General features: G+C 37.1%; 2 protein-coding genes and 1 long non-coding RNA gene across 5 annotated transcripts in view; all 3 read right to left on the reverse strand.

Moving 5' to 3' along the window:
- The window catches only part of si:ch211-86h15.1 (uncharacterized protein LOC558435 homolog), a 39926-nt gene extending 12640 nt beyond the window's left edge, over positions 1–27286 (reverse strand). Inside the window, exons 1-3 of the mRNA XM_037532092.1 lie at positions 27000–27286; positions 22932–23392; positions 1439–1536 (exon numbers count right to left, since the gene is read on the reverse strand). Of these exons, the coding sequence (XP_037387989.1) occupies positions 1439–1536; positions 22932–23392; positions 27000–27180 (740 nt within the window). The 5' untranslated portion in view covers positions 27181–27286. The remainder of the gene's footprint in view (positions 1–1438; positions 1537–22931; positions 23393–26999) is intronic.
- On the reverse strand, positions 5557–9625 carry LOC108425773. 2 transcript variants are annotated; one of them, XM_017694721.2, is made up of 5 exons: positions 9301–9625; positions 9105–9159; positions 7767–7920; positions 7535–7638; positions 5557–6991 (listed from the first exon to the last, which is right to left on the reverse strand). In XM_017694721.2, the coding sequence occupies exons 1-5, from the start codon at positions 9619–9621 to the stop codon at positions 6978–6980; spliced, it is 648 nt and encodes a 215-aa protein (XP_017550210.2). In that variant the 5' UTR covers positions 9622–9625; the 3' UTR covers positions 5557–6977. The 2 variants fall into 2 exon arrangements, with proteins under 2 accessions (XP_017550210.2, XP_017550209.2); XM_017694720.2 differs by having other exon boundaries at positions 7510–7638.
- On the reverse strand, positions 14890–20259 carry LOC108425774. 2 transcript variants are annotated; one of them, XR_001857732.2, is made up of 4 exons: positions 18458–20259; positions 16908–16989; positions 16683–16730; positions 14890–15393 (listed from the first exon to the last, which is right to left on the reverse strand). It is a non-coding gene; the product is annotated as an uncharacterized LOC108425774 (long non-coding RNA). The 2 variants fall into 2 exon arrangements; XR_005129273.1 differs by having other exon boundaries at positions 16683–16989.
- Positions 27287–27822: the final 536 nt, after the last annotated feature.

The following is a 27822-nucleotide window of genomic DNA, read 5'->3' on the forward strand; positions in this document are numbered from 1 at the left end:
AGGAGACAATAGGCAAACTGTGCAAACTGTCCATATACAAACAACAAGACGGGAGCATTCAACTCAACTCTAAGCAAGCAAAACAGAATACAATATGATGCTAGTTTGTGAAAGTGTGGATAAATGGTATGAATGAAGAACGTAAAGGCACGGACAAAGCATGCAAATGATGAATCACTCTTAACTATTGGTTGAAATAATACATTTTGACAAATATAGCCAAAAGATCCAGACACTGAAATGAGAATGACAAACGAATGAATGAATGGACTGCTGGAACATTTTAGAAATAAAATGCTGGAAAGGTTTCAAGACCTAGGATCTAAGTTGAGCCACACAAAATGTGATTTACGTACTAAGGCCAATTTAAGGCCAATGCATTTTCTGAGAGTGGAACTTCATATACCCTCATTCTGATACTGAGAAAATCGCAAGAGGTTGAATGAATAAACAAACAAATAAACACATAAATACAAAAAGAGTTTGATATAAAACATCAAGACTTTGATAAAAAAAAAAAATCTATATTCTTGATTCTTGCACTGTGATGTTGCTCTGGTTTCTATTTTGATGAGGTCTCTCTCATTTTAACATGTAAACTATAACTAAAAATCTTTACTCAATGTAACATTTTACCATGAAGTCACTGATTGCAATTACCATAAAGTAAACTGACAAACTACAACATTGTACCAAAACACTTCAATGCAGAACTAAATATTTAAAGTCTTGTAAGACCCATTTTCGGTGCATATAAGGTGTCCACAGCAGGTGTTCAATGTGTAGGCCACTTAAATAATCTCTAAACTGCACATAGCTTTAACATTTCTTTATCTGACTAGTTTGAAGCCATTTCAGTTTGATTCAGAAGTAAAGCGAGTGTTTTAATACCACTTTTATTATAGGGTTGATGTTGAATTGGCAGGAACTGTAACTGATATGACAATAAAGTGTCATAATCTGTCTGTCAAGGTGTAATCAATCCACCAACACGCAACCTTGGTGCAAGGCACATAAACAGCTCACAGTTTAAAAAATAAATAAATTCTTAAATTGTACCGAAAGCTTATGCAACTACCTACTGCATGACTGTGCAATTTAGACAACTAACAAAGTGATAACCTAAAAAGCTAAATTTTAAATTACATGTAAAAAAGATGTTGATTCAAATACACACAAACTTTTATGAATTTGTTAAGATAACAAGCTTTCCATGCTGGTGATGATACCTTCTAAAGCATTTGAGACAAGTACAGACTATTATTTCTTTATTAATTTAATCACATCCTTTATTAGAATATGGCGGTTCATGCATCACGCGGCCAGATCTACTTTTCGCATGTTTCTCCTTTCCAAAGTGCTGTCCAATATGAAAGTAAACTAAGCAAATGAGTGGACAGTTAAAGGGTTAAATACATTTTTAAGAGTTAAAACATACCTTTCTCTCCACTGGGCGAGGTCTTTATCCTGTCCCACTGTATCGTAATTATTGCATCTCTTGTGACGGGCAACTCTTGCTCTACCCATCAACGGAAGCTGAAGTGAAGGAAACAGAAAAAAAGATTACATTTACATTTGTCGTACGTGACAAACACTAAAACTGAGAAAGTTGGTCTGAATCCTGTCAGGCCTAAGAGCCGGTCTTCTGTGTCCCAGGCCGCCTTGACAGAAGATGGATTCTCCGATCGTGTTCTAATGCTATTACCTTATCAGCTAACTGCAGTATAACAACTTCTAACAAAATAAGAAACAATGTCTAAGTGTAAAAGAGCAAAGTAAAAATGACTTCAGTTGCTGAGTTCTTGTGGAAGAAAGGAAAAGGCCTTCTTCTTTATTGAGCTTAAGTGGCAAGATGGTTCCTGGACAACCACAATGCAAAGATCATACAGTGCATCCGGAAAGTATTCACAGCGCTTCACTTTTTCCACATTTTGTTTTGTTACAGCCTTATTCCAAATTTAATTATATTAATCTTTTTCCTCAAAATTCTACACAAAATACCCCATTGTGACCATGTGAAAAAAGTTTTCTCGAGAGTTTTGAAAATGTATTAAAATTAAAAAACAAAGAAATCATATTTACATAAGTATTCACAGCCTTTGCCATGAAGCTCAAAATTGAGCTCAGGTGCATCCTGTTTCCACTGATCATCCTTGAGATGTTTCTACAGCTTAAATGGAGTCCACCTGTGGTTGATTGGACATGATTTGGAAAGGCACACACCTGTCTATATAAGGTCCCACAGTTGACTGCATGTCAGAGCGCAAACACCAAGCATGAAGTCAAAGGAATTGTCTGTAGACCTCCGAGACAAAATTGTCTCGAGGCACAAATCTGGGGAAGGATACAGAAAAATTACTGCTGCGTTGAAGGTCCCAATGAGCACAGTGGCCTCCATCATTCGTAAATGGAAGAAGTTCGGAACCACCAGGACTCTTCCTAGAGCTGGCCGGCCGTCTAAATTGAGCGATCGGGGGAGAAGGGCCTTGGTCAGGGAGGTGACCAAGCACCCAATGATCACTCTGTCAGAGCTCCAGCGTTCCTCCGTGGAGAGAGGAGAACCTTGCAGAAGGACAACCATCTCTGCAGCAATCCACCAATCAGGCCTGTATGGCAGAGTGGCCAGGCGAAAGCCACTCCTTAGTAAAAGGCACAAGGCAGCCCGTCTGGAATTTGCAAAAAGGCACCTGAAGGACTCTCAGACCATGAGAAACAAAATTCTCTGGTCTGATGAGACAAAGATTGAACTCTTTGGTGTGAATGCCAGGCGTCATGTTTGGAGGAAACCAGGCACTGCTCATCACGAGGCCAATACCATCCCTACAGTCAAGCATGGTGGTGGCAGCATCATGCTATGGGGATGTTTCTCAGCAGCAGGAACTGGCAGACTAGTCAGGATAGAGGGAAAGATGAATGCCGCAATGTACAGAGACATCCTGGATAAAAACCTGCTCCAGAGCGCTCTTGACCTCAGACTGGGGCGACGGTTCATTTTTCAGCAGGACAACGATCCGAAGCACACAGCCAAGATCTCAAAGCAGTGGCTTCAGGACCACTCTGTGAATGTCCTGGAGTGGCCCAGCCAGAGCCCAGACTTGAATCCGATTGAACATCTCTGGAGAGATCTGAAAATGGCTGTGCACAGACGTCTCCCATCCAACCTGATGGAGCTTCAGAGGTACTGCAAAGAAGAATGGGCAAAACTGCCTAAAGATAGGTGTGCCAAGCTTGTGGCATCATATTCAAAAAGACTTGAGGCTGTAGTTGCTGCCAAAGGTGGTTCTACAAAGTATTAAGCAAAGGCTGTGAATACTTATGTAAATATGATTTCTTTGTTTTTTAATTTTAATAAATTTTCAAAACTCTCGAGAAAACGTTTTTCACATGGTCACAATGGGGTATTTTGTGTAGAATTTAGAGGAAAAAGATTAATTTAATTCAATTTGGAATAAGGCTGTAACAAAACAAAATGTGGAAAAAGTGAAGCGCTGTGAATACTTTCCGGATGCACTGTAGCAAAACACCCATTTTTATAATTTGTTTGGGGTGATGAAGTAATCACCCTTGCCTTTCTATAAGATTCTATACCATCTTAGTTCCCATCACTTGCAAACCTTACACTTTTCCATGGCAACCTTTATTTCCAACCATACATGATGTTTTTTAAAAATATCTTAGCTTAGTTGTACCACAATGTTCCATTCTCCCAAGGGCATTAGCTTTTGTAAATTCACTTACTCCAGAGACTAGTTCTTTATCATGTCAAGGACAGCTTCTTCGTTCTCACACAGCTGCATTAGCAGATTCTCACAAACTTCTAGAGGCCTCTTTGTTAAAAAGGCACTCCGGTTTCCAAGTTCCCAGACAAGCTAAGGCCTATCTTACAGTGTGAAGAGTACTATTCTTTGGCTTAATAAACGCTACTTGTTAGTATCATCAAGAATAAAGATTATCTGTTTAAAACATGCAACAGAAAGGACAGTAACAACTTGTTGCAGTAGTGTTGCAGTTGCACACTATTACTAGTCCAAAAAGTCCAAAATAATTCAGGTCAATTTTTGTTGTTGTTCACCTTAAGAAGTTACAGTTATCATCTACAATTAAAGAAACAGCATAATTCAATACTCATTATTCCTCACTTATAGCTCAATAAAACAAGTGAAGGAATTCTGCTGAAAAAAATGCTGATTCTAAACTTAAATAAGACATTTATGTAGATACTAAGGAGATATTTTTGAATTTGAAGAATGCTTTGGTGTGCATAGGCTTTACATTTTGCTTTTTTTTATTTTCCACTTGATATCAAATTGAAAAAAAGTGCAAACTTAAACCTGTTGATAAAGAATGCAAATTGAATGTAAATGTATTTCATTGCATAACTTAGTGTTAATAAACTAGTAGCAAATTCCTTTTGAATAAAGCAAAACAAAAGTAAAAACTCAAGCTCAAATAATTAAAGTTTGAGATGCTTATCCAAATAAAACAAATCTAGTACCACAGTGTGTGGAAAACAATGCAACATAGGGACTCACCACTTTATAGAATAAAACTTTTTGCTTAATGTTTTGTTCCCTATGTCAATGTAGCATTATTTGTATTTTAGTCAATTACAAACTATTTACATAAGACCGTCAAACGTGCCACATACTGTTATTAATGGCTACTCAAGTATGCCATGATTTTAAATGTAAATGCAAAGATAACTGTGGCATCTTCACAGATTTGGTCATTTTTTGGTTTATAAAAATCACCTCCTACATTTTTTTGGAATGTTTTGCATGTACAGACCAAAAACTGCTAGAGTGCTTGAAACTTTTAAAGCCAGCAACACAGGCCTTGTTTTCATCAGGGACAAGTTAAGTACTTTTGAACTAATGCTTTCTATTTAGTTTAATTTGGAGATTTACTATGAGCTGTTTATAATGCAGGTAATTGATTATAGTAATTGGTTATTTATTATTAGTTTATCAATGGGTTTCACTCTGAGCAGATGATGTTGAATTGGAACAGAAACACAGGTTAGTAATAGAGTCCAGTCCCTCCCCCTCTTCCTTTTACAGATACAGATGCATGTGCTCTGATCACGCACTAAACATGTGCTAGGGTCGGTCTGTGTCGACCAGTTTCAGCTCCAGTACATTCAGCATTGCCATGTCTAAGCTCACAATACAAAGTATTTTTATAAATATAGGAAACAAATGGTAGCAGTGTAAATGTAATGTGCATTTTTAGGTGTAAACCGACAATCCCTTTATTTTATATGAACCTTTTGATGAATCTATAGTCTGCTCAACTGGAATGTTGTTAAAAACGTTGTTAGAGAAGAGGTATCAGAGTCCAAAGTAGAGACTGCTAAACAGCTTAGTTTACTGCAGATCAAAAGCAAGCATACAAAAGCGAACAAGGGTTTTAAGGGCTTTATGTCGACCATAGTTGAAATAAAGGTCTATAAAACAATAGCGTAATTCAAGTAAAAAATAAACTTCCAACAATAAAGTAAAAGCAATATGTGACCATAAAAAATTAACCTCATGAACAAGATACACTGACAAATCCTGCAATGCACATTTTTTTATTATAAACAAACTTCCACATAGGTGTATAGACTGTAAACACTGTATCCCGTCAGATACAGTAATTATCCTCTTTTCCCTGATGTTTGCCACTTTGTGTTTTTTGTAAATGTCTTTGATCACATCTTCCAAAGTGAATGTCAGACAAGTACATGAAGTAAACAACAACCCAGTAAGTACATGCTATTAATTTTTCAGGAGATATTTCTGAAGAATGGGACAACAGACAACACAATCCACTTGCATAAGGAAATGGAAAACTAGAGTTCAAACAACAAGATGCAGAGAAAAGGAGATTCCCAATAAACATGAAACACCATAGACCATAAAAACTGTCACAAACAGATAAACAGTACTTAAAGTTTTCATCTCTGAAAGAGAGAAAATAAAGATCCTCTCTTACATCAGATTTGAAAAAACCCACAGGTGTTCTATCAATAAGTAGTCGTTACGGAGAAGGAAATGGAAAACTAAGAAGAAATTTGCAAATCAATCAAAGAAGCTGCTGATGTTTTTAGAACAATTGACTGGCTATCCCAGTCCAGACCTCAACATATTTGGATATCTTAGATTCGTGAGAAGGAGAGAATGTGATCAACTTCTAAAAGTGAACTTTGGAGGTTTTGAAAATGATCCCTGTGGATTTCGAAAAGCAAGTCTCCCGAGAATACTGGAAGCTGTAATAAAGGCAAAGAGTGGACACACTAAACACTGAAAAGGCTGATGACATATGTAGTTGTTGAGGCTTCAGTATAACATTTTGTTAAATATATGCTTATATTTTAATATATTATATAATATATATAGTTAAATATATTCTTATTAAATATGACACATTTGTACAGTGCAAGTCTGCGACTCAAGTCTAATTGGTAGGATTTTAACTAACATACACCCAAAACAGAAACGAATAAATCAAGTATTCCTGCTTTCGCATGTTTAAAAATCTGGGAATGTGAAGAAAAAAAAGAAAAGAAATTGGTAAGATGCCTATATTAGGCACAGCAAAACAACATGAGACATGGCCTCTGCCCTTTTGCTGACTTTTGCCTGGAGAGCCACTGAACCCTCTCCTATGTGGTCTCCAATGATTTTATCTACTGCTCCTCACACTTGCTACACATGGGCATGAAGCTTAAGGGTTTCATTAGAATTAGATAGCCCTCCAGCATTTCGGCAGATAGAAGAGGAGCATTCTGAGTGGAACACAAGATGGTTGTATAACAGCACAGCAACATCTTTTTAGAGGGCAAAGTCCACCTATTACCCCCTTATTAATAAAATAAAATTATTATTGAAAGTATTACTATTAATCAAATAAATCAAAGCTGTTTCATGGAGGGTCATGTCCATAAACATGTTACAGTAGAATGATGTGGAAGTCACTGAGAAGTTCTGGCAGACCTATGTAGATCTTCCTGTAGAACAAACAAAAAAATGTTATAAATTTTTTTATGCTCGGCTTCTTTTGCATATAATGGCATTATTAAACATTATTTTTGTATAATGAATGTACAAAACATTTATATCCAGTATGTGTGCATATATGCACACACCACAACCAAGGAAAGAACCAGGCACTTGTGTGTATTTTTGTTATTGTTTGTTATTGTTTCCATGCAGTTTGCTATCCTTAAGTTAAGTGATACTTTTTTAATCCTACAAATGGGGAAATTCCACCTCCGCATTTAACCCATCCGTGAAGTGAAACACCACATACACACTAGGGGGCAGTGAACACACTTGCCCGGAGCGGTAGGCAGCCCTATCCACGGCGCCCGCGGAGCAATTGGGGGTTAGGTGTTTTGCTCAAGGACACCTCAGTCTTGGACCGTCGGTGCTGGGGATTGAACCGGCAACCTTCCGGCACAGTTCCCTAACTTTCAGCCCACGACTGCCCCCAAATTGACTTATTGACTAATAGTAACTCTGTTACATTGTCCATGGGTTTTGATAGTCACTCAGTTCAGAGAGGAACTTCAGTAGCTTAGGGTGTTTCTTGTGCTGCTTTTTTCCTTTCTGTTCCACTTTGGTCCCTCGTCCAGGACTGATCCCCAGGAGACTTCTGTTGCATAGAAATGTACAAATTTTGATCCTGTTTTCCCCCAAACATGTGGATGATTAACTATTTTTTAAATTAAAACTTAAAAAAGATCAATACATTTGTTGAAACAGTCGTTACACAACACTAACCTCTGAATAAACTCCAGTGACAATGCTGCATCCTTTGGGTATTGAATGTTGAGAACATAGAAGAGACTAAACAGATAGCTCAATGCTGTCAATGGGCAGCACAGATGATCATTGACAACTGTCTGGTCCACTGCCATCTGAAAGTCTTTATTACCTGCACACAATTTACATATGGTTTCAAGCTTGCTAAGTACACCTACCATGTACACACACTTTACTTATTACTGACTGCAGACTGTCTGTAGTTGCACAGTTTATCAGCCCCACTGATTGATTGTCAATCTCTAGCCCTTCATCGGTTTCTGACGACAGGACTACCATCAGCTGGATCCTTTTTCTCAACCCAGCAGTGACACTGAGGTTCAAAACCTCCAGCAACACTGCTGTGCCCAATATACTCGGACCACAGTCATACACTACCATGTCAGGATTACTGCTGTGCTAAGAGTAGTCCACCACCAAAATAATATCTGGTTTGCAGAGGTCCTACGGTGGTCTACTAATAAACAGGGCAGAGGTGGGCTGACAAATCAAGCGCAGAAACAGATGAAATCAAGTTGGTAATTATACACCTATGAAGTGCACCTACACTCATATGCAAAAGCTTGAAGACTCTGGGTCAAATTATATATTTTGTAAAAGTTGACATCCTTTACAAAGAACAAACTTAAATACTATATTTTTCTGCAAATGTTCTGTCTGTTAGCCAAGTTAACAAGTTGGTTAAAAAAAAAAAAAAAAAAAAAAAAAAATTATATATATATATATTTATATATATATATATATATATATATATATACATACACACACACACACACACACACACACACACACACACACACACACACACACATATATATATAATGTGTATTTTTCCAATCATGAACATAAAAAAACCTTCAAAACAGAACAAAACAGTCCTTTCTGTACAAAAATGTGTTCACTGCCAGTTAGCTAACTGATCTTGCCATGATGGCTTATCCGGGTAGTATTTGTTGAAGTTTAATTCTCAAACCACAGAACTGCTTGCACCTTTGTGCTCTAGAGTATGCATAGATTCTGTTTATATCTAAGAACAAATTCCAAATAGAAAACACTGGTGGATGTCAGAATCTTTGAAAACTGCAGGAGTGGGTTTTAAGATGAAATTTCTTCTCAAGAATGAAGCAACAGAACATGTAATCCTTACTTTTGCATATGACTGTAGGCGCACCTGAAATGTCCAATGAATATGGGTATAATTGCTAACTGTTAAACTGCCAAAAGTTTATTCGCCCAAAAAATAACTCTTCTTCAATATATGCTATTGTAAAGATATGAAAATCATAGGTTTCTTACCAAGGATGATGACACATGGAGTGCTTGGCAAGCTCAATGTGGTAGGGTTGAGACCCTTAATCACAAAATAAAAGATGCATACAATATAAAACAAGGACAAAACAAGCAAAAAAAGCAACTGTTAATTCTAATTTTATATATATATGCAAGTATGTTACTATATGAACTATATAAAGTATAAAACAAAAATAATGACCTCTTTCTGGATCAGCAGCACCTCGGTATTATCACCAAGGTACCTGCCAATGCTGGAGAGCAGTTTCAGTGGGTCTTTGAGCAATTCCTCCATTACTGCAAACTGAGTCACTTTTGTTTGCATTAAAAAGTTCACTATTGTTCTTCCTTTTTTTGACAGTTCCTCTGCCAGCTTTCTTTGAACAGGGATGCCAAGCAGTCTTTCAGTGTGATCAAAGAAATGAGTTGCTTCAAACAAGTAGGGCCATTCATTTTTTAACTCACTAACTGTTTTATTATCAATGTTAATTGAGAGGCGTTGGCTGCAATACGTTTCAGCCATTAGCTTTTTGACACAGGTCTCTGGAAGCTTCTTCTTTGCATAGGAATTTTGCAGAAATTGTCAATCTGACTTGGTGTATCTTCAGTGGCTGGAAGATCTGGTGGCCACTGCACACAACCATATCGATCATACCGTTTGGGTTTCTTGGTACCAGCATCACTTTCTGCTGGTCTCTTTGATCTTACTGTCACATGCCTGCTACAGTTATCCACTCTGTTCTCCATTTGAAGCATTAAGGAGTTGAATCCCGTGCCAACAATGTTGTCTCCACATACATCACAAAAAGACTTGGGATATTTTTGAACAAGTTCTTGGGCGATCTGCCGTAGAATGCCTCGTCCCGGCCTCTTCCGCTCTACGGCAAGCAAATCATTAATAATGATACGGACCATTTCTCGTCTTAATGACGGATGTGGGCGCTTTTGCTCCTTCATGGCTTTTATAAGTTCTGGAGGAAATTTGTTCAAAGGAATCTGAAAATGCCCTGTGATTTCTCTTGATGATTGTGCAATAGCTGATGGTTCCACAGGTATCTGAATGTTGTTAAATGGTCCTGTGAAAAGGGAAAAAGGGTTATAATAGAATACAACTTTTAATCCTTTTCCAAACAAAGCATTTGTAGATGGATTTAATAAATTGACAATTACAAAAAAAATAAATAAAAAATGAAAGCACCTTCTGGCTTTTGCCTTATTTCTTACAAAAAAAAAATCTTGCACAGAAAGCATGCTATAAGCATAAAAAAACATTTTTTATTCTATTCATATTACAGTATATAAAGTCCTAATCAGACATTCATTACATAGTAGACCAAGATGACTACCTGTTTGAAAAGCCTGGATCAATCTTCTACACTGCATCGGCTGCAGAATTCCTTCCAAATCAGCGTCTGTTACCACGCCGAGGTCCTCAACACTAGCAACTCCAATGAAGTCCAGCCGTTGCACTAATGATTGAAGAAGCACCTCGGATAATGACGGAAGGGTGGTCTTAATCAGAGATAAGATGGCCTCCATAATGGCTGGTGTTTGAGAGGGAAGAGTAATCTTCCACCTCTGCGGTAAAATTTCAGAGGAGTATAATCATCAGTGTCATCTAATACTTTGCAAACTGTATCGCTAAAGCACTGATCTGAATTTCAAACATACTGAGCTCAGGAACATCTTTAGCAGGTTTCTTCTCTGAATACAGAGAAGACAATCTTCTCATTTCTTTTAAATAAAAATACAACTAATCTATCCCAGCTTTCACAGAATTGTCATAAATAAGCCTCATCTGTAGCCATACTGCTACATTATATGAGATCAAAGATCTTTTTTTGAGCCATATGGCCCAAGGAACGGTAATACAAAGGACCAATCATTCATTCGGTCATGAACCTAAACTGACTTGGTTACTCCGCTAATATGCTTGAAAATTACTAGCTAGTCACGAAAAGAGCCTGTGGTTTTTCAGGTCAAAACAAGAAAAATGCCTTTCTTCAAAATAAGAACTGCTAAACAAAGCTGGCCTTAAATTCACTCGGACTTCATGGAATCATTTATGTTGCCTGGCTTGGTAATAGTAAGAAACAATACTGAACTAGTCAGCAGTCACTTGTTCATAGGCTACTAATTTCATAATATATTCTAAATGTGAACTGTTATACATTAATGAGATTCCAAACCCTATCTGTCTTATTCACTGTGTGAATGACTAATTCTCTAGCTAGCTAGCTATGGTTAATGTTAACACTCTAATGTAGCAAGTAATATTAAGGCAATCCTTTCAATAAGACAAACACATTCAGGAAATTACCTCACCTCAGTGTTTATTTATTTGTTTTTTTGTTTAGTTTACTTTTTTTTTTTACCACAGAGGTTTCCCTCACTGCCACCTCCATTTCATGAGCTGCTGAAAGTCTCATGCAGTCTCATGCAATCTACCCACAACGTAATGTTTTTAAAATATAAATAAGGGAACTAACGCATAGGCAAATATGAAAAACTGAAACATGCAAATTGAAGAATACAGACAAAAAAACGCAGAAAAAAAAAAAAGATGTTTCAAAAAGAGGGCACGTTGCTATATTTTGATGAAATATGTATCATACAAATTATAATATAATTGTATATGATACAATTAATCACGCATAACATGACCAAGCACAACTAAGGTTAAAACAAAAAACTTATTTTTCATTTCAGGGAAACCAACTTCAAGGAACACTGTTTCTCAACAGTCAATCATCATCTGCTGATTTTGTATGTGACCATCAACCTCAGACCAACACTCATTATCCTTAGATTAACATTTGCTTGTTCAAGAACAGCCAATATTAACGTAATGTATGATGTCATCCTGGTAAATCTTAAGTGTGCATTGCCTTCTGGATTACACACTGTCCGCCATTCATCAGTGATAGCCACACAAGTCATAAACCTTTCTTTTCTGCCATGCAACAGCGACAACCATGTAAAATAACACCCTCTCCTCCTAGTAATTTTCATTGCAGCCATGATCCTCAAGCCATTACTGGTGGTCATATTGTTAAAAATGCTTCAAGGTTAAGCCAAAAAATTTTTTTAATAAAAAAGGTAAATTTTAGGAGAGTCATTGTGTTTTTGTTTGTTTGTTTGTTTTTTGGTGTCACTTACTGGGTCTACCAGTATGTTTTCTCTTTGCAAACCGGGATGGTGTTCCAGTTCTGTGCAAAATGGTGCTCCAGTCCAGTTACGTAGCGAATGGTTTCAACAAAAGAGCTAAGAAACCGTCCTCCATTCAGAAGTTTAATCTTACACCAAAGATGCATTTTTTTTGCATTTTATTCAACCCAAATTCTACTCTTCAAGAGTAAAGAAATCATGAAGTCTCTCAGATGCTTCAAGAATGAAAATAATCAAACAAACATGCAAACTGCTGTTAAAGGTTCAGACAACCTTCTTCATAGACATCACAGAAGTGTACTCTTAAAATGTTGAGGGCTGTATTAAGAAAAACACGAGTCAAATTTACATAATTAAAGAGAAGAAAGAAAATCCTAAATAACAAAGCATGAAGGCTGTACCAATGAATGATTACTTATTTTTGTTAACAGTTTTACTCATACTTATGAAACAACTTTAACAAACACACAGCCTCTTAAATATGATTTGTTTAACTAACTATATTGCAGCAGCAATACTCCTTTATAAAGAAACTCTTATGTATCTTCACAAAAAAGTTAGAATGAAAAACATTTTCAATGATGTCTCAATGGCTAAAGATGCATCAATCCAATATGCGAAGTTGCTTTTTAAAAGTCTCGTAGGTTGAAAAATTTGAAAAACACTTATGACTGGAAAATACTATTGTTTAAAGTATGTGTGTAATTATGCTAGTAATATGAATACATTGGCTATTACAGAAGTCCCTACCTTTGTCTGTTGCATATTCATTGATGTTCAGGGTGCAGATAGGACTACTCCCAAAATTCTGAAGCATTCTAAGCACTTGCCACACATACCCTTACATGACATATGTTTAAAAAATATTACAATATATTTAAATAAAATGGAATGTTATTCATCACATGATCCAAGAGCTTCCTTAAACAGGAGTAACCTTTTTGCCAACCACAATCTGCTATTAACACTGACAGCCAACAAACAGGCACTGCTGAAAAACAATGATAGTAGTCGCATTATTTGAAGATCTAATGTTGACAGTGCTATACTGATATCAAGAGAGTTTTATACTATGTAGTTTTTCTATAAAGTCTGAAATTATGATTGATGGTATTTTAAATAAATAATTGGAATCAGAGTACTTCACTAGATGACCAATATCAACTTCATATTACTCCTACTCCAGTGAAAGTGTGGAGACACGTTCTGTACTTCAAGGAGACTGCAAGCTGAGGTATGTTTTTCACGTGTAAAAGTCTACTGACTGAACAGATGACTCATTACTGCCTTGAGATTAAACTTATCCTTATGGAGAAGTGTTTCAACACACCCCCGGCACTGAACACACACATCTAACCACAATCATTTTGAATAAATTAAGAACAAGGCCTGTTTTTTGTACAAGAAGATAAAAATAGCTATCTTCAACGTCTGAATGATAAATATAGTGCTCCAGACTGTCAGTTGTCATGTACACAGCAAATGGGTGTTTGGTTGCTTCTGATTGGTCTAGGGTTAGCTAACTGCACTTAAAGGTACTAGATACTAAAACAAAAATCCATTTAGTTTTCAACGTAAATTTTAAGTACAAGGGAAAAAAAAAAAAAAAACACCCTCAACTTATGTAGCATGAAACATAATGACAACAGCTTTTTATACCATCTGTGCAGTGGATTTTTTTTCCATGTTTGCCAAAACATTCTTTTCACTATTTTGTACATGCAGGGCAGATTTTTCCAAAATCCAAAGTACAGTTTCTCATGGGGCTATTTCAACAAGAAATATGGCAAAACCATATTACTGGAAAACAATGAATTCCTGGTTAGCATTTTTGGTACAGTTCTGTCTCAATATGACAGCAACATTTATTTAATATGTACAGAACTTCAACAAAACCAACCAAACGAATAAATAAAAACAATAAGCAATAACAATAATAATAATAATAATAATAATAATAATAATAATAACAACTATCATTATGACTATTATTATTATTATAGTTATCATCATTAAATCATTTACAAAAATGCTTTTGGTTGACCAATAGCTTGGGAGAGGTGAGTGTTCTGGAAAATATGAAGGTTTTTAAAAGCCTCAACAAGTCAAGTGCAACTAAAAACTTATACCAAGTGAGCTGGACAGTGACATCAAATGTCTTTGGACCCAGACGACGAGTCACTGTGTCATACCTACTACTCATGAATGGAATCAAGACTTTTTTTTAGTTTGTTCCAAGAACTCCATGTAAGGAAAAAGGAGAAAAAGGTACATGAAAAAATATTACAAAAGACAAAAATTGTGAAGTCAAAGCACACATCCAAACATTTTTAATTCTTTCCTCTACTAAGGATGTAGCTATCCCTTTCTCTTTCTTTCAGGATATGTACTTGGATACTGTATGACAATACCTACAATCCTTTATGAGGATTATTTCACAAAAAAGGGGACACTAAAAAAGTATATGTATTCAGATGCTAATGTACCAGAAGTTCAACAAAAGTTCTTGAAATCTAACTGTATTCAAAATTATTTGCATCAATGTCTTACTGATTAGTCTGCAATACAGTATAAATTATAAATAACTAACAGACAAATATCCGTACAGATGGACCATTTCATTTATCATTTAACAGCACATGCAGAATTTCCGCCCTCTTCACCTCCATTTGCAACTAACTAAAAATGACGGCTTGTTTACTGTTGATGTTTGTTTACAGTTTAACTGCTGTTATTTAAACTTTTTTTGTGCAAAAAAGTACTCTTGCAACAATAACTCACAGCTTCTCATTTCCTACATGAAGAATAGTTCTACAAACCAAAAAGACTTTGCTCTCATTAATTCTGTTGTCTTGTCTGCATAGTAAATAAAAGGGCTTCTAGCGCATTTAAGGACATAAACTCAGGGGGGCCAATTCGACGCTTTATTTCTTCCAAGCTGACGTGATATTTGTGAACGGCATGGAAACCTTCAAAACATGTATTGTGTGGAACACAAAAACAAGGGTCAAACGAACATTAAAAAAGCCCTACCTCCGTTTTTGTCTGAAGTTACATGATTTAAGGAGGGATTCAACCACAAACATTTTTTGGCAGTAGACACAGGGATGGCTCCATCTATACTGGACTGTAAAATTGCATTAACAACATGTTAACTGTAGGCTGAATATGTTACCAAGTAGAAATATGTATTCTCACACAGTGTGCATTTTACTATACATAAAGTATATAAGTGCATAACTAGCAATAATGAGTAATTGATAACGTAGAATAATGTAAAAGTCATTCACTTTGGCATTTTTTCCACTGTAGAGCCAAATGGTTCACAGAACCATACCCTGCCGTTCCATGTGTGTGGACTTGTGAGACCGGTGTTCTTTTTGCATCTGCTGCGCTGCTACATCAGAACCAGGAAATACTAAAGAAAATCTATACAAAAGAGTGGCTATCTGCTGACAGGTTATACACACACATACAACACAAAATGTTTTCTTCTGGCTGCCTCTCAACGTTCTACTCTCATGTCCTTTATCCTCTAAGCCGGTGTTATTTACGTATCAGTTAGCTGAAACCGAGCCTCTACTGTGGTGGGTGGCACCTGCAGTTGGCTATCTGTAATAGCTTCAGCTTAACCCAGCAGGGTACAGCTCCACGCACTACAGGACAATTTCGGTTTTCTGTCACTTCTGGATCTTTATTCTGTAAATAAAGTGTTTTATAAGAATCAGTAAGCTAGAGCCGAGCCTACACTGCAGTGAGTTGCACAGTGTGTGGATACAGTCTAAAACACTATAGAAAAGATTGGTTTCCAACTTTGTCCATCCAGCACCAATCATTCAACTTTGTTTTCCCATATGTAAGTTTTTATTGTCCATACTTGTGACAGTAGAGCAACAGTTCAACAGACTCATACCTGCAGCATGGTCTTGAATCTATAAACCACTAGCTGGATAGCATTAGCTTTGCAAATCCAAACATTGCAGAACAGGTTTAATCTCACCTTTCTGTTCCTCGATCAACAGCAGTTCACTTAACTTCAATGTGACAATGCTATTGTCAATGTTATCTTAGCATGCATTTGTGCAGCTTCTGTTGTCATAATTAAAACGCATCCTATTGCAAGCCAAACTGGTAACATGCTAGCAAAGCTAATGCTAAACAGCTCTTCCCTCCTGGTTAGCAACACCATTTAACATGCCGCAGTTGTCGTTCAACTGAAAATGAACATTTAATGAATGTTAACTTAGAACAAATCAGGAAAAAGCTGTATCAACACATCATCCCACCAAATGGTTCGCTGAGACCGGTTTGTAAGTGTTTGAACCGTGGAAATGCTTTTCAAACATAACTCCCTGTGCTCAGAACCATTTGGTCCTGCAGTGGAAAAAAGGCCTTTGAGGCAGGTGAAGAACATACCTTAACTTGATGTTCACAAATTGCTTCCACACTTTTACTGGGTAGAACCTGAGAAAAATGGTCATAGTTAAATTCAGGTATGAATATGATATGATCTTCTATTTCATAAGATATAGCCTTGCTCAAAGAGAACATAACTTCATAACTACTGTTTCACTATACATAAAGCTGCTATGAAGGCAATGACGAGTAGACAATGCTCTCAAAGTAGTTAAACAAACTCACATATGCATCTGAGGGTAATAATCGATAGTGTATATGCTTAGCGCCTATATACCTCCTGTCTTCGTCTCTATCTATGATGCATCTGAAAACAAAAGAAAGTCAAACAGTTACTCTCACAGCTGATATTTGATATTGTACTTACATAAAATGGCAAGCTAATTCTCTTCATACAGTGAAAAGGTTAGCTGGCCAGTTACTGACTTAAAACATAAGCAAGGGTAAGCATTTCAGTATGCAGCTGTATGCAAAAGTTTGGGCCAACTTGCATATTTTTTTCCCCCAATGCACTTGTGATGACTGTAGCCAGAGTTTCATTTTTACTTAATCAGTCCACAGTGCCTGTTTCCAAAATGCCTCTGGATTATCTAGATGTTTTGCATATTTTAGATGTTTTCTTTTGTGATGCAGTCACATGAAAGGTTTCTCTGGTAATTCCAGATAACACTTTTGTGCACAAAGCACTGGCCCACCACTCAAGAGCTAAACCTTCCTGCGAGTCCTTGGCTGTCAGTGTGGTTTTGCTTCGCCTTTGTAAGCAGAATATGAGCAATTTTATTAAAGAGTTTTCTTAAGGCCTCAGCATACTTCTTGTAGAGAGGACATTCACCTGGCTTCAGTGAAGAATACGACATTAATTACGGAGAAAACAAACAACCGCAGACGTTGTGGGGAGGCACGCACATGGCAGCTGGGCGATCTTTGTGGACGAAGACACTACACAACAAACCCTCTGACTGGTCGCTAAAAAAAGCTTCGGCTTCGGCACAAACACTAATATTTCACTGTGCATCATGCATTTGTTAAATAAACAATGAATAACTCCTAGATGTAAGATATTAAGTCTATTATTCATTATTACTAACTAGTACTAAACACCAAAACATAGAGGTTCTTTTTTTTTTTTTTAGGTACACAAGAGTCTGAAGTTGGCTTTCTGTTCACCAGCTTCTTATTCAAATTTTCCCGTTCTACCTTAAAGTGGCGGCATTCTGAACACAGTCACCATAGTTAGAACTGTGAAAGAATCATTTTCCAGCAGTCATGAAACTCATCATAAAGTGTCATAGCATCACGTGGAGCATCCATAACAGGCAACATGAAACCGCAGAATATATGCAAGCTTGTAAGCTCACAAAGGCTCTTTCGGCCTCACACAACCCTCGAGAACTCTGTTTCGTAAAGAAGTATGCTGAGGCCTTTAGTCTCCCAGATCTTGCCAGATTTTTCACAGTTCCCCTTAACTGCCATAACATTTTCCACTATAGAAACTGTGGGCTGGAAGTGCTTGGACATTTGTTATCCCAAGGCTTGAAGATGATGAAATACAAAGACAATGGGCATTAACATCTACAGATATCATTTTTAATACTTTGATGCCAAGGTTGCATTTACTTTTCATGTCAAGGCTGCCCAAACTGCAACAGTGGTTAGTAGCTTGCAGTAAATGTTGAAATTTATGCTTATAGCACATCCTAACAAATAAATAAATAAATAAATAATATTAGTAATACATTGCTGATTGTCAATTTCTGAAAAGAAATTAAACTTACCTTCTTCACTTTCAGCAATCAACGTCCAACTGCATCCAAGACATCGAATGTGTTTCATACTTCAGACATATCTGTATGACAACCAGTCAGACTCAAAATTGTTTTTTTAGAGCCCAAACCAGGTGCTGAAGATATGAAACAGGGTAGAAACGCACAGGAAAGGCCTGCACCTGGAGTGGCGCAGAAGGCAAAAATCCCAACTGAGCCGAGTCCAGCCTCTACGCCACTCGCTCAGAACTATACAATGGCAAAAGCTTTGAGAACCAGGAATATGGGCAAGCACTGAAGTTGAGGTCATCCAGGTTTGTGTCCTCTCCCAAAGTGATCCCAAGCTACATTTAGCTTAGCAGTCAAGATATTATCATCAATGTATTACTAATAGTTGAAGGCTACTATTCACAGACGTGATTCATAAGTGTCCATTTAACAATTTGAAAAGGGATTTAAAAATAGGTTAATTGTGACTGGACAAAATACTTGCTGACAGCTTAAATAGGTACGTGTACCAGTATGGCTCATCACTGACCTTGCTACGAAAGTAATGTCAGAAAAAAAAAACGTATAAGAAGGCAATCAATGAAGTTGACGAGGCAATGATTGTCGAACAGAGTACAAACACTGGATAACAATGATAAGAATGACTTTTCCACAAAATTTCTCACAGCGATTATCTTGTTTTGCCATTGATACTTAAAACAGAACTACTAAGTTGGCAATCTAATTTTTAAGAAGTATTTTTAACAAAGCTTACTGCTCCTTATCATGTGCATTATCCATTTTCCATTATGCAATTGTTAGCTGACAACGATACACACATCCAGAAAATCTGCTACTGTATTGTTTACTTTGGTCAGCAATAGTATCTCCTAGCCTAGAAATGTAAGCAGCAGTGATCAATATAGCACATGTTTACAAGAGAAATGGATCCAGTCAAGAGGCAGCCATCACTAAGAATGTGGTAATCGCAAAATTGAGACACCATTCCTAATCGTCTGTATTAGAGCTCTAATTTGAGGCAATAATGTCCGCCTTAATCTAGCTAACACACTTCTGTCCAAAAATACACAACTATCACCATAAAAGTGGTGTATATAGTTATTATGAACAGGCTGCAAATATCATCACATAAAAATGCCTTTCTAAGGATAATTTCTGCTAGCTTGTTAATGAGATTTTCCAGTATGTGTTAGCAACAAGCTACATCTCTGATCCGCTCAGAGTAGGAACTGTACCACGTGATCGGAGTACTGGAGCTTGTGAAAAAGTTGCTGTGGTATCTAATCTCTAGTAAAACCGCAGTGTGTTTGGCTAAAATTCATTGATGGCATTTTAAAGGGACAACGATAACATTACTGTGCATTACTTTTTTTCTGGTTGGACATAAATGCAGCAGAAAGCATGCTGGCAAGCAAACCCGGAGCACTTAGAAAGCTCCATGTGATTAATACTGTGACATGTCCAGTCACAGGATAACGGCACATGTCTTTTAGAGGTGGACAATATGACAACACTTTATCCACATTGTGATACGTTTTCGTATTGTGATTGTTTTTCTGAGCATATTGTAGAAACCATCAGCACTTTAAAAAACCCTAAACAAGCATACACTTTGTTCCAATGAGAGCACAAATTGGCCCTTTTTAAGTAGATTTAGTGCAGTGCAGCATAAAAAACCACAATGAAAATCACGAGTGTTCATAGTTTAGATGGCAGTTTTGTTTTTTGGGTGTTTTTTTTTTATGTGGTACTGCTAGTACACTGTCAAATTTTGCAAAAATATCCTGAACAAGTGTGATATATGATTGTGATATTTTCCACTATCTTGCATTTCAAGTTTTAAAAACATACAGGAGAAAAAAAAAACCTTATGACATTTAAGCTAAACAGCAAACAAACAACACAATAATAAACAATAATACCGATAACTAAAGAAACTTGTTTTTTCATTGAACTTTTAAAGTGTAACAACTTGTAAGCAAGTTGTAATGTTTTATAATATGATGAAGCTACAATCCTAGACATACATGCTCATTTAGGTTACAATAATGAGTTCCACTAGCAGTCCTTTAGGATTTGCAACATTATGTTAGCATCAAACCAGCAGCATTTGCTTTCCACACTTTCACTGACTGGACTACTCCGATTTTTGGAGAGTAAAACCATACCACACCATGGGGGAGCACATAGGTTTAGTAAAAGCCATGTGGGGGCTTTACCAAATATCTTTGAAAGTGAAGAAATTGCTACCAAGAACACACAGACATATACATACATTTGCCGTATACTAAAACACTGACCACCTGTGGAATGTACTTTCTACATGCATTTTGTGTATCAACATGACCACTACTACACAACAATCATAAATGTAGGTTTCCTGGGCCTATAGCTGTCACCATCATGAAATTTAACTTAAGTTTAAATGCAATGTAAAAAATTTTGATTAATAACTATAACTGTCTTTTTTTTTGGTTCACTGTGTGCAACAATTAAAAGTACTAAAGCGCCCAAACTGAATTATTACCCGTTTTGCTTCCTAGCTGCTGATACTTGGCAGCTCCCAACTGGCGACACAAACAGCTCAAGCTCAAATAAACAAATGTTACTTAAACATGTCCTTCAAAAAGCATTTACACCAAGGAAGAAGTTAAAACTTTTGCTTTCGTAAGAAACATGAAGTCATTTCTGCCTTCTCCTTTTTACATGTATTTACCCTAAACCAACTGATAAAAATGGCCAATTAAATTCTGTCTGTTGCAACATAAACATCTGATTGTGAAAGGTAATAACTGTGGAAGACAATTATGGTCAGCTTAAATAACTACCAATATTCCTGGGATCAGGTGCTTATGTAATAACTCTCACAGACACACAAGTAATCTTTTCTGCTGTGTCCGTCATATAAACATGCCAACTCATAACGGGAGCTTGTGTGACCTCCATTTCAGGTCCAGTAGTTAGCAGACTAGCTAGCTACAGGTTACATATATAACTTTAGTGCCGAGTGCTCAAATACTGGACACGATGTCACACTCCGTGGGTAGGTCACTGAAAAAAGTTCCCGAACATTAGATGCCAAAGTTAATTAGAAAGATAAAATGCCTACTAGACAGATTGTGCTCAGTCTTGAACTTTTTACTGACCATTCAGAAACCAGTTGAGAAGAGCAAAGTGGTATATTTTTGTGCAGGGAAGGCTCAAATGCGTAAGGCTGAAGCTGACACACCCATACAGCTGTCAGCAGGCAGCAACACCATACGTGGAGCTTTTATCTACCATCAAATTGCATTATTTCATTCATATATTCACATTTATTGAATAACACTAATTTAATCATTTATATTACAATTAATTTGTAATAAACATTACAATATTAAAAACCATATAAATGCTTTTGTCGCATATCTTTACTATATTAAAAAAAAGAAACATTTTTCAAAATAACATTTTTCAAGATAAAATCATGTTAACAGGGCTTTGAATTTACATCTCAAACAATTTTTTGAAGGTTTATAACGAGGTTGTGTTGAATAGAGCACAATGCATTAATAATGTGTGCTTTCCAGATGCCCCACAGCTGAGGCACAGCACTGAAATGTGGACTTATAGTGATGACGACATACATTCATATTGGCTGTGACTGGACAAGGAATATTAAGATTATAACGCCAGTGTTGAGCTGAGGTCAATGGTCATATACAAAAATTAAGATGTGCGTGAGGGCACGAAAGCAGTCAAATACTTAGACTCATTCCCAGACAATTCCAAACTGAAAATTGAGCAGGTCCAGTGTAGGGCACAGTTTGCAAAATAAGCTCCACTTCAAGAAATCAAAGATGCTTGTCAGCTTGTCATCCTGGACCAATACCTTCGAAAGCCATCAGGATTTGTTGGCTAATTTATATACATACATTCATATCAGCATGACATGCATGCTGTTATGTTCGGGCAGACAAAAAGTACAGTCAGGTTTGGTCAGGCTCAGACAACATCTCTCAAATATTCGTCAGGTTAAATGTTCATTTTTAGTGTTTTTCATAGCCTTCGGCCTGCATTTACCCCACTTTAGTTTTCACCCTTCTTTATGCTTCCGATCTTCTATTAATAAATGAAACACATTTGGGTCACTCATGTTTTTGGCAGCAAAATCCACAAGGTCAGCATAAAAACAATGCATTAGCTTATGCAGCCTGAAGTATATACAGTGTAAAAACGTTTGCGATGTTGTGCAAAAGCACAGCTTGATACACATTAATGCTAAGTCTTAACTTAATTTTGGATAACTGATATTTATACTATTTTTTTTTTTTTTTGATTATGTAGAGTTTCACACACTCCAGTAGATGAATCAAACAGGAAAGGCAAGCTGACACAACAGAGCACGTTAAGTTTTTTTTCAACCTTTTATGGACCTCAACGATGGTCAGCCTTAGGATTACATAACCCTAGAAGAGATGTGAATGTAGTAACTTGCCTTAGATCGCACGGTCTTGTGCACTGACGAGAGTCTGTGGCTGTCCAGCTCCTCTTCAAAGCCGCTACAATGACTAGAGGCAAGAGCACTGCTTGGATCAGCAGAAATGCTGGTCTGGGACTCACAGAAAGTCTCTAATCTCAAATCAGGCACTAGCTCACTGGGTTCTTCTTTAATCTGCATGAAAGGACCAGCGGGGAGTAAAGTATCCGTACTGCCGTCTGTGGTTTGTACATGGAACATTTCTTCCATTTTCTGTTCATTTTGTAGGCACGGTTTTGGGGATAGGGGTTCTTTAGCCATGGCTATTTGGAGCTGAGAATCTTGGGTCTCCTCCTGGGCAGCGCTGAGCTCAAGCTTCACCTGGATCTTCTCGTTCTGCTGATTCCATGGCTCACCACAAACTGGCTGCCCAACGCTGGGCTCACTTTCTTGTACGACAGACAGGCTAGGCTGTAGTTCTGAAAAAGAACATTATTTTAGTTAACATCAAGGCTGCAACTATCAAAAGGCCCAATCCTATTTCCTAAATCCCACCCCTACTCCTTGTTTTCGAGTGTTGAATTTTCGTGTTCAACCTCAAATGAAGCAGCAGTTATGTTCTGGCACTTCAGGTGTCAGTACTGCTGGACTGAAATGAGAAATTTAGCTAGCTAACTACCAAGACATTAGCACAGTATTAGCGATTTTCTGAGCTTGTTATGAAGAAAAGGACCATGATATACTAAAACTATATTAAACTTTTTTTATTTTTTAGTGGAGAAAACACATTTGTGGGTTTCTTTGGTGGCCAGTTTTTTTCTGTGCCTCTGAAAAGCCTCCGTTTGGAGGGCCAAGTAGCCCTAACACTGTGCCCTACCAACCTGTCAACAAAACTTCATCTTTAGACACGAACGTGCAAAACAGAGGGCTGTGGTAGGGGAAAGGAGTGCAATGGGATTGGGCCAAAGTTTTTCATTTTCACATATTCTATTGTAATCTTAAATATTTTAAATATTTCTACTAATATTTTAATGCATCAACAACTGAAGGAAACTGTGATATCCAAGTACGCACACTTAAATGTCTTGATAATTTCAGGGGTTGTGATTTTTGTGACTTACTCAGAGGACTGGCACAGCAGACCTCTTTTTCAAATAGAAAAAGTTCTATTTGAGATCCTCTATTTATCTCAGACAAATCAAAGGAAAAAAGAGGGGAAGTGTCCTTTTACTGTAAAGTTAAAACATGAGTTTAACGTGTACAGAATGAAGATGGATAAGGCTACGTTAGAGTAAATAAACTGGAACAGTAGACAATTTTACTTGTACATCTCAAATAAGAAAAGAATAATCATGCATTAATTTGTCATTCATGTGTTAAACAAAAAATAAATATTTTAATATGACAAAAGATGAAAGTAAACTCTTTTACTTACACTGTTACAACTACTACTACTACTAATAAAACAAAAAAATATATCCACAAAAGGCAACAAGTGGGTTTAGGCACGCATCAGCTCAAAAAGCCTTAATGCAATTTTAGCCAAGTAGGCCTAACAAGGCCTAATGCAGTCTGGGACTCATTTACAGAGAGAGGACAAAAATCCAAGGAAGTCAGAGCTTATGAATAGGCCTTTTGCCAGAGGTCTCGAGCAGTGGACTTGACAACACATACTTCTTTTCTGTAATGAGCTGCTGAATTTTGTTCAACGTGCAAAACACAGATGTCAAGAACATATGACTAATGGTAAAATTTTTCATACTTGTATTTGCAAAGTGGTTTGGTTCTCTATATTTAACCCTTTGATATGTATGCCATAAAGAGCCCTTATGGCATTGAGGAGCTTAGTGAAAGTGGGTCAGAAAGGTTTTGTTCAGAGTGTACTCTTGACCTTTGTACAGTAAGTATGCAAAAATTTAGTCTTTGAATGAATAAATCAATATGTCAGACAAGGAGTGCAATTTATGACATAGCATGTAATTACAAAGTTATTGAAGTCAGTGAACTGAATGACATGGGCCCAGTTATTCATCTGTAAACTTCGTAATAGCACTGTAATAGCACTATTAATGATTTTAAATGCTTTTAGTGCTAAATGGCCCTCTTAAGTGATTTTCTAGCACCAAAGCACAATTGAAATGTCCAAGGAATTAGCTTTAAGGACTATGAGTAGTGTATTTCTTCAAGAGTAATGGAGGGAATAAATGATTTTTTAATCAAATCAGGCGGTCTTTGGGCTTCAAAAGTATCATATACCGACAACTTGAAGCTAATGTTAAGTCTACGATGGGCAGTTAATATTTACAATTCCCTACGGCAATGTTGAAAAGGAGTTTTACTTACGGAACCAGTACATTTAGCTGTGTGTTCCTGCATAAGTTCCCAAAAGTTTAGTTTCTAGTGAGGAAAACTGCCACTCAGTAATGTCTTCTGGGTTTCTCAAATGCTAGAGGGCACTCATAAGTGAGCCCAAACTTAACCTGTTCCAATGAAACTTTTGTGCAAAGTCAAACATCTTATTTTTATACAAAAATACGCACAAAACAGCAAAAAATGCTTCAACTCCGCTACTATGTTAATATTATACTTTTGAACTCCAGCTACAGGACCTTCCAACAGTGTTTTGTGTACATTCTTGACATCAGTGGTCTTCTTATCAGACCTCGTTTAAGGGGAGCCTTGCCACTTCCTATTTCTCTCCTTATATATAAAACAGGACTGCAAAATGCCAGAGGGTGCCTGCGAGCAAGTCCAAAATGAATGGGGTTGAGTGGAGCTACATATTACAAGTTAAAAGGTTTCGCACCACTTGTCTAAAACCTTCCTTTAATTCTGGAAAGTGGAGTGGTATTTCACTAAAAAAAAAAACAAACCTCATCTGCATATTACTTTTTTTCTACAGCAAACATTTTGAGGAGTAGGATGCTAGCATTCTGCTAAGAAAGGCTGAGCGGAGGAGCTCATCATGATTGTACATGAGGCAACATAAATTCCTGTAAGTGGAGTTCAAAAGCATTTTAGAAATAGCAATGTTAAAATGTTTTCTGCTGTTCTGGGTTCATAAAATGTATGAATTCTTTTAGATAATAAATGTTTAAGCATTTACATACTACGATTTTGCTCAAACGTTCCACATTTACCTATTATTTTTGGACTCGCGTCCTCTAGCGTTTGAAAAACAAGAGTCAAGTGGCTTTTGTCATTCCACCTATATACAAGTACACAGTGGAGTTTCATTACATTCCTCCAGGATCAACAAGGTGCAGCATGGAACAAAGAGTACAAAGTGCAAACGTGCAGACTCAGTGTGCAAACAAAAAATTAAGAAACAATAAATTAAACAGACGTTAGACAGAGTAAACAGACAGGACAGTGCAGCACCGACACAGCACTCATTTCTGGACATGACCCTGAAGACATAGTAATTCTCCCCTTCAGTGAAATCTCTGGCTCCACTCAGCCAATGAACTAACGTCAATCAGCACACCAACCAATCAGCGCTCAGTATCAGTAATTCTAGCGTCCTAATGGTGTAGAAAACCGAAAGATATTGTTCAACTTTAAAAGAATTCATCTTAGAACTTTCCAAAATGAAAGGACTAACCCGCATAAAATGCTAAAAAAAGATGTTTTGTTTTCAGCTTCGCTCCCTCCCAATGATTTAAGACTCGCTCGCAGGTGCCCTCTAGCGTAAACAGGAAGAGGCCAGGCTCCCCTTTAACTGGCTCTGGTAGTACACAAACAGAAACGCCATATTTAATCTCATTAACTCCGGAAGGCTATTGAACGGCCAAAATCCAACTCTTATTTAACCATAGACGCTCTTTAGCCTTCACAAACGACTCGGACATGATTCCACACGGATGGAAGCTTTTTGTACAGTCAGCACAATATACTATAACACCGCCGCAATTCGCTCGATTTGTGATAAGGATCCGTCTTATTTCTTTGTTCAGCCTGTTGTTCCACAGCTAACGCTGGCTCAAAAACACAGCGTGCCATCGTCTAACGGCCTTTATTTCACTTAGTTAACCAACTGTCCTAATCACTCTGAACAGGTCAGTAAACCAGCTTTAAGTGACTCACCTGAGTAAAAATCGATGCCGGCCTCCAGCAGCCTCCTTTTCAGGAGCTCGTTTTCTTGTCTTGAGCGGGAAATCTCTTCGTGGTACTCTGTAACGGTCACTTCGACTGCTTTGAAAATCTCCTGAGCAGCTAGCGTTAACCGTTCTGTCACGAAAACGCTTAATGACTGCAAGTTTGTCATGTTTTTGCCGTAACAGTTATTACACAGCAAAATAATCCGCCAACAAGGCCACAACAAATGTTTGGACTCACTAAGCCCTTCTTTTTCTTCGTCCTCTTCTTGCGGCGTCCCTGAACGAGGACGTAGCGCCATCTGCTGGACTGGAGAGCAACATAGTTTAACCTATTCGTGTGTGTGTGTGTATACATGTGAATACACACACACACACACACACATATATATATATATAGATCACATGTGAAGAACTAATCCAGAGTTTAGTGATTTAGTGATTTTTCAAACATCTGATTTTCTACTGAGCCCCAAAAGTGAGTTGGAAAATCCCAAGTTCCCAAGTTGTTATAAGGTTGGCAGAAAAATCTCCTACTTTTAGCCAACAAGCTAGCGAGCAAAGTTTTGTTTGTGCAAATAAAATGTTTCAGACAAGCTGTCCTGCAGTTATATACTATGTGTAAAACGGCATAAAGTTGGGTAATTTAAGCACTTTGCTGGTGTGTCAGCTAGCTAACAGATAATAATAGTAATAATAGTTTTATTTATATAGCACTTTTCATGCCTCTGGCAGCTCACAGTGCTTTACAGACAGGTGATAAAACAGTTATAGAAGAGATCATTAGTATTTAATTAGAATCAGAAGAAAAT

This window comes from Pygocentrus nattereri, chromosome 21 (genome assembly GCF_015220715.1).
Source record: "Pygocentrus nattereri isolate fPygNat1 chromosome 21, fPygNat1.pri, whole genome shotgun sequence".
Taxonomy (NCBI): Eukaryota; Metazoa; Chordata; class Actinopteri; order Characiformes; family Serrasalmidae; genus Pygocentrus; species Pygocentrus nattereri.